The sequence below is a fragment of the Balaenoptera borealis genome (assembly GCF_965194805.1).
Source record: "Balaenoptera borealis genome assembly, chromosome: 14".
Classification (NCBI taxonomy): Eukaryota; Metazoa; Chordata; class Mammalia; order Artiodactyla; family Balaenopteridae; genus Balaenoptera; species Balaenoptera borealis.
Window position 1 is genome coordinate 84,496,929 of NC_138875.1, and position 13,259 is coordinate 84,510,187.

General features: G+C 40.2%; 1 protein-coding gene across 7 annotated transcripts in view; it reads right to left on the bottom strand.

Annotated features, from left to right (window-relative positions):
* Positions 1–983: 983 nt before the first annotated feature.
* Positions 984–13,259, bottom strand: part of ZCCHC8 (zinc finger CCHC-type containing 8) — a 35,368-nt gene continuing 23,092 nt past the window's right edge. For 6 of the 7 annotated variants that reach the window (XM_082355895.1, XM_082355897.1, XM_082355896.1 and 3 more), the window contains one exon: positions 10,228–12,232. In XM_082355895.1, the coding sequence (XP_082212021.1) occupies positions 11,454–12,232 (779 nt within the window). In that variant the 3' untranslated portion in view covers positions 10,228–11,453. Of the gene's footprint in view, positions 8,055–10,227; positions 12,233–13,259 lie in introns of those variants that run through there. The other variant, XR_014234527.1, reaches the window with a different exon arrangement.

The window sequence follows — 13,259 nt, forward strand, 5'->3', positions numbered from 1 at the left end:
AATTAAGACCGAAAGGGAGGGGATTGTAAAAATAAAGAATATTGCCCGGGCTTCCCTGGTGGCGCAGTGGTTGAGAATCTGCCTGCCAATGCAGGGGACACGGGTTCGAGCCCTGGTCTGGGAGGATCCCACATGCCGCGGAGCAACTGGGCCCGTGAGCCACAATTACTGAGCCTGCGCGTCTGGAGCCTGTGCTCCGCAACAAGAGAGGCCGCGATAATGAGAGGCCCGCGCACCGCGATGAAGAGTGGCCCCCACTTGCCACAACTAGAGAAAGCCCTCGCACAGAAACGAAGACCCGACACAGCCATAAATAAATAAATTAATTAATTAATAAAAATTAAAAACTAAAAAAAAACCTTACTATTTAAAAAAAAAAAAAGAATATTGCCCACCATCCAGTTCTACAAGAATCAAGTCATTAGCCAGTGCAGTCACTGACCTACAATACACCCTGAAAGGGATTCAGGGCGAAGATCAGGATGAGGCACTTGGTGCTCTGGGAAAACGGGCAGAACTGGCTCTTGGATAGGTATTTTCGGGAGAAAATTTTATGAACCCAGTTTCTTGCATCTTCCCATACTTGGAAAAACACTAAAACCATTAACTAAGGTATCTGTTCCTTTCGAATAGCAGTAAACGTCTACTAAGGTGTGTGCACATACCCCTTCACCCAAATCACATACATCCTGACCTCCCCCGTTACCTCTCTGGAACATCCTCAGAGCTTTTCCTGAAAAACCGTCTCCCAAGTTATAGTCCTCAGGTTGGCTTGGATAAAACATTCCATTTCTTTCTTAGATTGACTATTGATTACTTTTTTCATCGATAAGAGGGAGAACTTTTTGCTTAATCTCATTTTACGGCCTCACTCCATTTCCCCCAGCTCCCTCCCACAAAATGCAGTTATTTCTTTTCTTTTTTTTTTTGAATGGTTAAGATGTAAATTTTATGTGACATATTTTCCCACAATAAATGTAATTTTTTTTCACACACACTGTATTTTATTTTTACAAGAGATAAATAAACTGACACCAAGCATTGTAAATGGATGACCACAACAAAAGCAACAATGATTGCAATTACCAAACACGAAACACACTCATACTATGTCATAATATTGACATTCAGCCCAGTAATCCTCCATTGTAACAGCTCCTTTACTTTGCAGTGAAAATTGATTTGTATATTTTTTGCCTCTGAGTCCTTGTGGGATTTTTTTTTTTATTCAAACAGAAAGTCACAAAAATTATAATCATCCTCATCAGTTCACTCAGTCCCATGTAATTAATTTTTTTTATCTTGATCTTTTGTTAGCACTTTTATGAGTTCATCAGTTTTTCATTAGAGTTCTGAAAATGCTTATTCATTCAGTTCAGCAGTATAGTCAGTTACCAGAAACCTGTACTTGTCAGTCTTTTCCATGAATTCCTTGAAGATGAAACCCTTTTTTTTTTTGAAACCCTTTTATAGGAACATTTTTGCGAAAGCATCAGAGTACACCCAGAACTGTCTGTAAATGACAAAAGACTTAAAAATGACCACGGTTAAAGATTTGATGAAAGTTCATAATAATGCAATTGACAAGGAAATTTAGTTATTTCTGAGATATACATTTTAAAGTAATAACTACAATTATGACATAACATTATACCAGAACATACAAGATTTTTAGACATTTCATGTAATGTCTGAAACGTTTGTATTAACATATTTCCATACAAATAACCCAAAGAAAGTTTCGTATTAGTTTTTTGTTTGTTTGTTTGTTTTTTTATGCAGCAGGTTCTTATTAGTCATCAATTTTATACACATCAGTGTATACATGTCAATCCCAATCGCCCAATTCATCACACCACCATCCCCACCCCACCGTGGTTTTCACCCCTTGGTGTCCATACGTTTGTTCTCTACATCTGTGTCTCAACTTCTGCCCTGCAAACCGGTTCATCTGTACCATTTTTCTAGGTTCCACATACATGCGTTAATATACGATATTTGTTTTTCTCTTTCTGACTTACTTCACTCTGTATGACAGTCTCTAGATCCATCCACGTCTCAACAAATGACTCAATTTCGTTCCTTTTTATGGCTGAGTAATATTCCATTGTATATATGTACCACAACTTCTTTATCCATTTGTCTGTTGATGGGCATTTAGTTTGCTTCCATGACCTGGCTATTGTAAATAGTGCTGCAATGAACATTGGGGTGCATGTGTCTTTTTGAATTATGATTTTCTATGGGTATATGCCCAGTAGTGGGATTGCTGGATCATATGGTAATTCTATTTTTAGTTTTTTAAGGAACCTCCATACTGTTCTCCACAGTGGCTGTATCAATTTACATTCCCACCAACAGTGCAAGAGGGTTCCCTTTTCTCCACACCCTCTCCAGCATTTGTTGTTTGTAGATTTTCTGATGATGCCCGTTCTAACTGGTGTGACGTGATACCTCATCGTACTTTTGATTTGCATTTCTCTAATAATGAGTGATGTTGAGCAGCTTTTCATGTGCTTCTTGACCATCTGTGTGTCTTCTTTGGAGAAATGTCTATTTAGGTCTTCTGCCCATTTTTGGATTGGGTTGTTTGTTTCTTTAATATTGAGCTGCATGAGCTGTTTATATATTTTGGAGATTAATCCTTTGTCCGTTGATTTGTTTGCAAATATTTTCTCCCATTCTGAGGGTTGTCTTTTTGTCTTGTTTATGGTTTCCTTTTACTGTGCAAAAGCTTTTAAGTTTCACTAGGCCCCATTTGTTTTTATTTCCATTACTCTAGGAGGTGGATCAAAAAAGATCTTGCTGTGATTTATGTCAAAGAGTGTTCTTCCTATGTTTTCCTCTAAGAGTTTTATAGTGTCCGGTCTTACATTTAGGTCTCTAATCCATTTTGAGTTTATTTTTGTGTATGGTGTTAGGGAGTGTTCTAATTTCATTCTCTTACATGTAGCTGTCCAGTTTTCCCAGCACCACTTACTGAAGAGACTGTCTTTTCTCCATTGTATATCTTTGCCTCCTTTGTCATAGATTAGTTGACCATAGGTGCGTGGGTTTATCTCTGGGCTTTCTATCTTGTTCCATTGATCTATGTTTCTGTTTTTGTGCCAGTATCATATTGTCTTGATTATTGTAGCTTTGTAGTATAGTCTGAAGCCAGGGAGTCTGATTCCTCCAGCTCCGTTTTTTTTCCCTCAAGACTGCTTTGGCTATTTGGGGTCTTTTGTGTTTCCATACAAATTTTAAGATGATTTGTTCTAGTTCTGTAAAAAATGCCATTGGTAATTTGATAGGGATTGCATTGAATCTGTAGATTGCTTTGGGTAGTATAGTCGTTTTCACAATATTGATTCTTCCAATCCAAGAACATGGTATATCTCTCCATCTCTTGGTATCATCTTTAATTTCTTTCATCAGTGTCTTATAGTTTTCTGCATACAGGTCTTTTGTCTCCCTAGGTAGGTTTATTCCTAGGTATTTTATTCTTTTTGTTGCAATGGTAAATGGGAGTGTTTCCATAATTTCTCTTTCAGATTTTTCATCATTAGTGTATAGGAATGCAAGAGATTTCTGTGCATTAATTTTGTATCCTGAAACTTTACCAAATTCACTGATTAGCTCTAGTAGCTTTCTGGTGGCATTTTTAGGATTCTCTATGTATAGTATCATGTCATCTGAAAACAGTGACACTTTTACTTCTTCTTTTCCAGTTTGTATTCCTTTTATTTCTTTTTCTTCTCTGATTGCCGTGGCTAGGACTTCCAAAACTATGTTGAATAATAGTGGTGAGAGTGGACATCCTTGTCTCGTTCCTGATCTTAGAGGAAATGCTTTCAGTTTTTCACCATTGAGAACGATGTTTGCTGTGGGTTTGTCGTATATGGCCTTTATTATGTTGAGGTAGGTTCCCTCTATGCCCACTTTCTGGAGAGTGTTTATCATAAATGGGTGTTGAATTTTGTCAAAAGCTTTTGCTGCATCTATTGAGATGATCATATGGGTTTTTTTTTTGTTTTTTTTTTAATATAACCAACTGCCAACAGGGAGAGCTGCTCCTTTATAACCAGAGGGTGATTGTGTTTCTTTTTTTTTTTTTTTTAAAGAAATTCACGTTCTTTATTTATTTATTTATTTATTTATTTATGACTGTCTTGGGTCTTCATTTCTGTGCGAGGGCTCTCTCCAGTTGTGGCAAGTGGGGACCACTCTTCATCGCGGTGCGCGGGCCTCTCACCATCGCGGCCTCTCTTGTTGCGGAGCACAGGCTCCAGACGCGCAGGCTCAGCAATTGTGGCTCACGGGCCCAGTCGCTCCATGGCATGTGGGATCTTCCCAGACCAGGGCTCGAACCCGTGTCCCCTGCATCGGCAGGCAGACACTCAACCACTGCGCCACCAGGGAAGCCCGATCATATGGTTTTTATTCTTCAATTTGTTAATATGGTGTATCACATGGATTGATTTGCGTATATTGAAGAATCCTTGCATCCCTGGGATAAATCCCACTTGATCGTGGTGTATGATCCTTTTAATGTGTTGTTGGATTCTGTTTGCTAGTATTTTGTTGAGGATTTTTACATCTATATTCATCAGTGATATTGGTCTGTAATTTTCTTTTTTTGTGGTATCTTTGTCTGGTTTTGGTATCAGGGTGATGGTGGCCTCCTAGAATGAGTTTGGGAGTGTTCCTTCCTCTGCAATTTTTTGGAAGAGTTTGAGAAGGATAGGTGTTAGCTCTTCTCTAAATGTTTGATAGAATTCACCTGTGAAGCCATCTGGTCCTGGACTTTTGTTTGTTGGAAGATTTTTAATCACAGTTTCAATTTCATTACTTGTGATTGGTCTGTTCATATTTTCTATTTCTTCCTGGTTCAGTCTTGGAAGGGTATACCTTTCTAAGAATTTGTCCATTTCTTTCAGGTTGTCCATTTTATTGGCATAGAGTTGCTTGTAGTAGTCTCTTAGGATGTTTTGTATTTCTACGGTGTCTGTTGTACCTCCTCCTTTTTCATTTCTAATTTTATTGATTTGAGTCCTCTCCCTCTTTTTCTTGATGAGTCTGGCTAATGGTTTATCAATTTTGTTTATCTTCTCAAAGAACCAGCTTTTAGTTTTATTGATCTTTGCTATTGTTTTGTTTCTATTTATTTCTGCTCTGATCTTTATGATTTCTTTCCTTCTGCTAACTTTGGGTTTTGTTTGTTCTTCTTTCTCTAGTTCCTTTAGGTGTAAGGTTAAATTGTTTACTTGAGATTTTTCTTGTTTCTTGAGGTAGGCTTGTATAGCTATAAACTTCCCTCTTAGAACTGCTTTTGCTGCATCCCATAGGTTTTGGATTGTCGTGTTTTCATTGTCATTTGTCTCTAGGTATTTTTTGATTTCCTCTTTGATTTCTTCAGTGATCTCTCGGTTATTTAGTAAAGTATTGTTTAGCCTCCATGTGTTTGTGTTTTTTACGGTTTTTTCCCTGTAATTCATTTCTAATCTCATAGCATTGTGGTCAGAAAAGATGCTTGATATGATTTCAATTTTCTTAAATTTACTGAGGCTTGATTTGTGACCCAAGATCTGATCTATCCTGGAGAATGTTCTGTGCAGACTTGAGAATAAAGTGTAATCTGCTGTTTTTGGATGGAATGTACTATAAATATCAATTAAATCTATCTGGTCTATTGTGTCATTTAAAGCTTCTGTTTCCTTATTTATTTTCATTTTGGATGATCTGTCCATTGGTGTAAGTGAGGTGTTAAAAGTCCCCCACTATTATTGTGTTATTGTCGATTTCCTTTCATAGCTGTTAGCAGTTGCCTTATGTATTGAGGTGCTCCTATGTTGGGTGCATATATATTTATAATTGTTATATCTTCTTCTTGGATTGATCCCTTGATCATTATGTAGTGTCCTTCCTTGTCTCTTGTAACATTCTTTATTTTAAAGTCTATTTTATCTGATATGAGTATTGCTACTCCAGCTTTCTTTTGATTTCCATTTGCATGGAATATCTTTTTCCCTCCCCTCACTTTCAGTCTGTATGTGTCCCTAGGTCTGAAGTGGGTCTCTTGTAGACAGCATATATATGGGTCTTGTTTTTGTATCCATTCAGCAAGCCTGTGTCTTTTGGTTGGAGCATTTAATCCATTCATGTTTAAGGTAATTATTGATATGTATGTTCCTATGATCATTTCCTTAATTGTTTTGGGTTTGTTTTTGTAGATCCTTTTCTTCTCTTGTGTTTCCCACTTAGAGAAGTTCCTTTAGCATTTGTTATAGAGCTGGTTTGGTGGTGCTGAATTCTCTTTGCTTTTGCTTGTCTGTAAAGCTTTTGATTTCTCCATTGAATCTGAATGAGATCCCTGCCGGGTAGAGTAATCTTGGTTGTAGGTTCTTCCCTTTCATCACTTTAAGTATATCATGCCACTCCCTTCTGGCTTGTAGAGTTTCTGCTGAGAAATCAGCTGTTAACCTTATGGGAGTTCCCTTGTATGTTATCTGTCGTTTTCCCCTTGCTGCTTTCAATAATTTTTCTTTGTCTTTAATTTTTGCCAATTTGATTACTATGTGTCTCAGCCTGTTTCTCCTTGGGTTTATCCTGTATGGGACTCGCTGTGCTTCGTGGACTTGGGTGGCTATTTCCTTTCCCATGTTAGGGAAGTTTTTGACTATAATCTCTTCAAATATTTTCTCTGGTCCTTTCTCTCTTCTCCTTCTGGGACCCCTATAATGCGAATGTTGTTGCGTTTAATGTTGTCCCAGAGGTCTCTTAGGCTGTCTTCATTTCTTTTCATTCTTTTTTCTTTATTCTGTTCCGCAGCAGTGAATTCCACCATTCTGTCTTCCAGGTCACTTATCCGTTCTCCTGCCTCAGTTATTCTGCTATTGATTCCTTCTAGTGTAGTTTTCATTTCAGTTATTGTATCATTTGTTCATCTCTGTTTGTTTGCTCTTTAATTCTTCTAGGTCTTTGTTAAACATTTCTTGCATCTTCTCGATCTTTGCCTCCATTCTTTTTCTGAGGTCCTGGATCATCTTCACTATCATTATTCTGAATTCTTTTTCTGGAAGGTTGCCTATCTCCACTTAATTTAGTTGTTTTTCTGGGGTTTTATCTTGTTCCTTCATCTGGTACATAGCCCTCTGCCTTTCATCTTGTCTATCTTTCTGTGAATGTGGTTTTTGTTCCACAGGCTGCAGGACTGTAGTTCTTCTTGCTTCTGCTCTCTGCCCTCTGGTGGATGAGGCTATCTAAGAGGCTTGATGGGAGGGACTGGTGGTGGGTAGAGCTGACTGTTGCTCTGGTGGGCAGAGCTCAGTAAAACTTTAATCCACTTGACTGTTGATGGGTGGGGCTGGGTTCCCTCCCTGTTGGTTGTTTGGCCTGAGGCAACCCAACACTGGAGCCTACCTGGGCTCTTTGGTGGGGCTAATGACAGACTCTGGGAGGGCTCACGCCAAGGAGTACTTCCCAGAACTTCTGCTGCCAGTGTCCTTGTCCCCACAGTGAGACACAGCACCCCCCCGCCGCCTCTGCAGGAGACCCTCAAACACTAGCAGGTAGGTCTGGTTCAGTCTCCCCTGGGGTCACTGCTCCTTCCCCTGGGTCCCGATGTGCACACTACTTTGTGTGTGCCCTCCAAGAGTGGAGTCTCTGTTTCCCCCAGTCCTGTTGAAGTCCTGCAATCAATTCCCACTAGGCTTCAAAGTCTAATTCTCTAGGTATTCCTCCTCCCGTTGCCGGACCCCCAGGTTGGGAAGCCTGACGTAGGGCTCAGAACCTTCACTCCAGAGGGTGGACTTCTGTGGTATAAGTGTTTTCCAGTCTGTGAGCCACCCACCCAGCAGTTATGGGATCTGATTTTACTGTGATTGAGCCCCTCCTACCGTCTCATTGTGGCTTCTCCTTTGTCTTTGGATGTGGGGTATCTTTTTTGGTGAGTTCCAGTGTCTTCCTGTCAATGATTGTCCAGCAGCTAGTTGTGATTCTGGTGTTCTCGCAAGAGGGAATGAGAGCACGTTCTTCTACTCCGCCATCTGGGTTCCTCTCCAATGCAGTTATTTCTTTAGGAGACAAAAAAAGATACTTCCTTTAAGACAGCTTTCACTTTTTTCCCCTCCACTCCAATATTTCAATATAAACATTCTAGCTAGATTGCTGATTTTCAAAACATGGTTGGTTCAGAGACTTCCACATTATTAAGACTATAGAAACGGCTCTGTTATTAAGAACTATTTAGAAACCCTTTAACAAAATAATTTAATCCTAAACATTTAAAAGTGAGTTTATACCAGTAAATCAAACGAATATATTAAGTTGAAGAAAAAATAATTTTCTTAAATGCTAAAGAAAAACACAGCCTGTGTGGACACGAGTTCTTGGGAACTGAGCCCTACCTTACAAATTCACGATTGTTACAATACCCTTGCTGGTTTTATGTGCTAATGATAACCTACACAGTATGAGACAGAAGGGCAAAATGATTCCATCAGAGACGCTGAAGAATAGAACCAACTAGGAGGAAGCCTCTTATTGGCACAAAGTAGACTGTACTTTGACCATGTAAGGACATGCAACATTTGAAAAAAGAAATCAGTCCTTCAGTATTTTAGTAAGGACGGTGACTTCTTTCCACTTACGTGCTCAAGGAGATGACAAAGAGCTGGCCTCGTTTTAGCAGACTGTATGACAATTCACATTCCTTTTCACTGAAGGCAAAGCTTAGAAACGGGTCCCCACCCCGGCTCCCAGTCCAGCCTGAAGTGCAAGTGTTTGGTTATGACCTCACCTCTCCACACCTGGAGACCTGTCACAGCATGGCCAAGTCCAAACAACAACTCACTCCTCCACCCAACACTCTCTTCCTAATATTCAAATACACCAAACAGAATGCATTTAAAAAACGGGGCACCTTCTTAAGGCAACCACTTTCCATTTTTCTGGGTTCATTTCTATAAAATATCTCCTCTCAAATTATTCTGAATTCTGCTTTAGGATGTCACTTCCTAAAATACCACTTGGATGAGGTCACTTCACATTGCAAGATCTTTAGCAGATCCTTTGTCTTAATAAAATTCAAACCCCATAGCAAAGCAATCAAGAGTTCTTAGCATCAATGAATAAACAATACTTTTAAGTCTTTTATTTTTCTACCATCCTACATTTCTTGAGTGTTCCTGCTTGGTTTTACTCATGCCATTTCTTGTGTATTTCAACACTCATTTTGTCTATGGAAATCTGTAGTTCTACCTACCTTTTTAAAGGATTAGCTCAAAGGTTCTCTTTCCAGAAGTCTTCAAATACCCTCCAAACGAATACTGAAACCCCTGGCCTTGTGAATTTAGCCAGTCCTTCCTAGGTGCCTCTCCCACCACCCCAAAATAACCCAGGTACCTTGCCCGTTTCACATGGCCACATGATCAATCTCCTAAGAGGAAACCATCCATTTTCTCCTGCTAGTAGCCAACCTCCTCTTAAAACAGATTCTATCATTTTCTTCTTTTAATGCCCCAAAGCACATAGAACAACTCAAGTGTGCCCTCAATAAGTAACTGGATAAATAGAGAAATAGGAGTCCATTTTTTGAGAAACCAGTGATTTATAGAGCTTTTGACAGAGAGGCAGTTTAATGGTTAAGAGCATGGATATGGGGGTCACAGTGATCTGGGTTTAGGTTCACCAGGTTACTCAGCCACTGTGTGTCTTAGGCATTTCCTCTAAAAATGAAGTTAATGATCTCTACCTAATATGGCGATTTTGACAATGGGGTAATAAAGCACAAAGAACCTCAACATGATTGTCTGTGGCACATGCTAGAGAGATAACTGTTAGATTATCTCTGGTGTCACAGGAGACTCTGTACAATGCGGTGCTTAAGGGGCATTTAAACAACTACTTCTGTGATTTAGGGAACAGTCAAGTCTTTAGTTGGACTGGCCTCTCAACAACCACTTTTTTTTTTTTTTTTGGCTGTGTCACGTGGCATGTGGGATCTTAGTTCCCCGACCAGGGATCTAACCCACTGGACCGCCAGGGAAATCCCAACAACCACTTCTTAATTGCTGACAAGTCCTTTTGACCTCTCTATGCTGCTGAAGTTTCCTTAGGTTATATACATAATGTGGTGATAAGATATTTACCTGACAGAAATGTTGAGTAAGATAATGTACGTAAAAGCACTATGTAAACTATTGTAAAAGATCAGTTTTATTATGGACTTCGACTCAGAGAAAAAAGTCAAAAGTATTAAACATTTTATTCAATTTCTAGCACGTTCTGTGAGGGCCTTGAAAATAAATTTCTCTCTTTCATATAATTTTTCTTCCCAGTTAATTTGGTTTCTCAAGTTCCCAAAATGAAAACCAAATCTGAAATGGTTATATTTTGCTCCCTCTGCTGGCCTGTGAGGAGAATAACACTACCTAACAGGAATCATTCAAGATCATCTAAATGTTTATTTTCATGGACTTGACTATAAAGATGTAATGGCATTCCACATAAAGACAAAAAACATAGTTTCAGCTCTATCTGATATATCTGACAATTAAACACAATTTGTTTATGTCTACTTTTTGTTTTTAACAATTATCATAGGATTCAAATCTAGAAAACTATTTTTGTACAAAGGCTAGCTGCCCTCCATTTATTTTCTTCAAAATGATTACTTTAAAACGTCTTGCTATTTCTATATTTAAGGCTGAAATCCACTGAAAATACCCAAACTTGTAATTTCTTTATTTCCTTTGCTGCCACTAATTTTTGCAAGCACATAATTTACTTCCAAACTTACAAGGTTGTATATACTAATTTAACTGTGAATCATCTTTTTGTATTCAAAGTCTCAGATTATGTATATGAAAACTAATTTATTAAACCTTTGTACACAAAGATGAACATACCTGTATAGCAAGCTTATATGAAGAATGAAGTTACAAAAAAGTAAAAGTGTTATTAAAACTGATGCATGTAAATCACTTACAAAAATACCCGAAATGGGATAAAGCTGCTCATCCCTGATTTTTCTCATTTGGTTGACAGAGTTGAAATATGAATTTTAAATGGTTAGAATTTTTTCTTTTAAAAAGTGATATATTAAACTTACATACAGGATAATTAGCAAAATGTAGAAAGGGAAAACAATGTACAAAAGACAGATAAAAACCATCACTCTTGACAGACACGATCCAAAAATAGTATAAACCTTAACAAACTACCTCTAAACCAGCTCCTACCTACGTCCCCCCCGCAAGGTTTTATCAGCGAAAATAAAATATAGTAAACCAGCAAGCTCAGTCCTTCTGTTCTTTAAAAGAGGCCTGACTTCAGACCACAATTAAACCTTAGATAGACTTCTTTTAACATGGGAGGGACAAACAGGAAAATAATTTTACCTGTCCACTTAGTACTAATTACCAGAATGCACAGTTATAATTAAATAGCTCTTGGTGCTATGTCAAAAGCAGTTATTCAGAAGCCTTCTTGTGTTTTTGCTGGTTTCGGGGCGAGTTCTTTAACAAGTTTCTTATCCTGAGGTACATTCCAGTAGATTCCGCCATGTTCTCGAATTCAAATGGCGTTATTCCGGTTGCAAACTTGCTCATGTCGGGGACGGGGCTATGGATTTTAGTGGCTGTTCCAGGACTGGTGTCCGTTTGAAGGAGCTTCTGGCTGCTGCCTCCATTCTTGACCTCACAGTCTGACCCGACCCTGCCACTGTCAAGAGTGCCTTCAGAGTCGGCCTCGGCCGGCCCTTCCTCTTGCTTCTGGCCAGGCAAGGCAGCCTCAGAATCTGGACTCGAGGTTTGTTCAACTTCTGATTTCTCTGTGCAGGTGTCTGGTACCTCAGCCTCATCTGACATCTGCTTTTCAGATGTTTTTCCCTCTGGGACAGGGAGGTCAGGCTCATTCGGACAAGGTGAAGAGGCAACTGAATTCCCGGTTAAAGGTGTGTCAACAGGAATATCAGAATCACTGTTTACGCTCTCGGCCTGCTCAAGGGCCGCCCAGATCCGCCTCTGCTGTTCTTCAAGTTCCTCCAGAGTCAGTGCGTCCTCGTCCATAGTCACAGATGCCGCTCTGGTCTGGGGTGAGCCACTGGGAGTGAGCGGCGGGGTGCCCTTGGGGAGCGGAGGCGTGAAGATGGGTGGAGGGGTGCTCCGGGGCAGCGGAGGAGTGCCAGGGGGCAGCGGGGGCTGAAACTGAAAAGCTTCGCTGCTCGGGGGCCCGTGCGGGACCTCTGCATCTGAAATGAGGACGTTGAGATACTTTGAGTTGTCATATAGCATTTATTTGGTTTTACTGACACTTATTATTTGAACTCAGGTGAATCCAGAGGTTCACTGGCCAAAATAACTGGCTCAAGAGGGGAAAACTGGGTCCTCAGATACCATGACCATCACTTAATGTCCTCAATCCACCTGAAAAGAACATCTGCAGGGGGAAAGGTCAGGATCTCTGGCGCCAGGAACTTTAACCGAGGGAAAACTTTAACACAGTAGGAAACTGGGCTGGAAATTCAGCTGCCTAGACTCCAGAGTGGTGGAGGCAGAAGGATATGAAGTGGAGCAGGCAGGGCGGGCAAGTCCCTGGCTTACTTCCCAATTCTGTACCCTGAGTGTAGACTGCTCGCCTGAACTGTGGGTTCACGCAGCCAACTGGTCACTGGTCATCACTGCCTGTATGTCCCACAGACACAACAGATCCGACCTGTCCAAAACAGAGGAGCTTTTCCTAAAATTCACACTCTTCCCCCATTTGCTAAGCTCGCTAGTAGCACCACCGGTGGCATCTGGCTGAAGTCTCCCAAACTGAAACCTGCACGTCATCAGAGAGTCCTCCCCCTTTCCTTCTGCCCACAGCAGGTCCTTGGCTCTCTGGGGTCCACCCTTTCCTGCAGCCTGTCATAGGTGCTGCGTTATTTTGGGCCCACTACTGTTTGTCAGGAATATGAGTCCTTCCTGCCTCTGGACTCTTCTTCCTTATATTCATCCTCCAAACTATCAGTCTTTCTAAAACATAAATCTGGTCCTAATAACCTTTCCATCTCATGAGAAACTCTTTAGTGCCTTCCCATCACCTACAGGAAGAAGTCCGATCTCCTCTGTGCCTTATGAGGCTCTCACAACCAAGAATTTGCCTATTTCCACCATGTCATTTCTTACTGCCTGGTTGAAAAGACTCCAGCTGTCACACTGTTGTTGGACCAATGTGCCGTGATGCTTCGTGCTTCTGTATTTGCATTTCTCACTGTCTCAAATGCCCTAACCCTT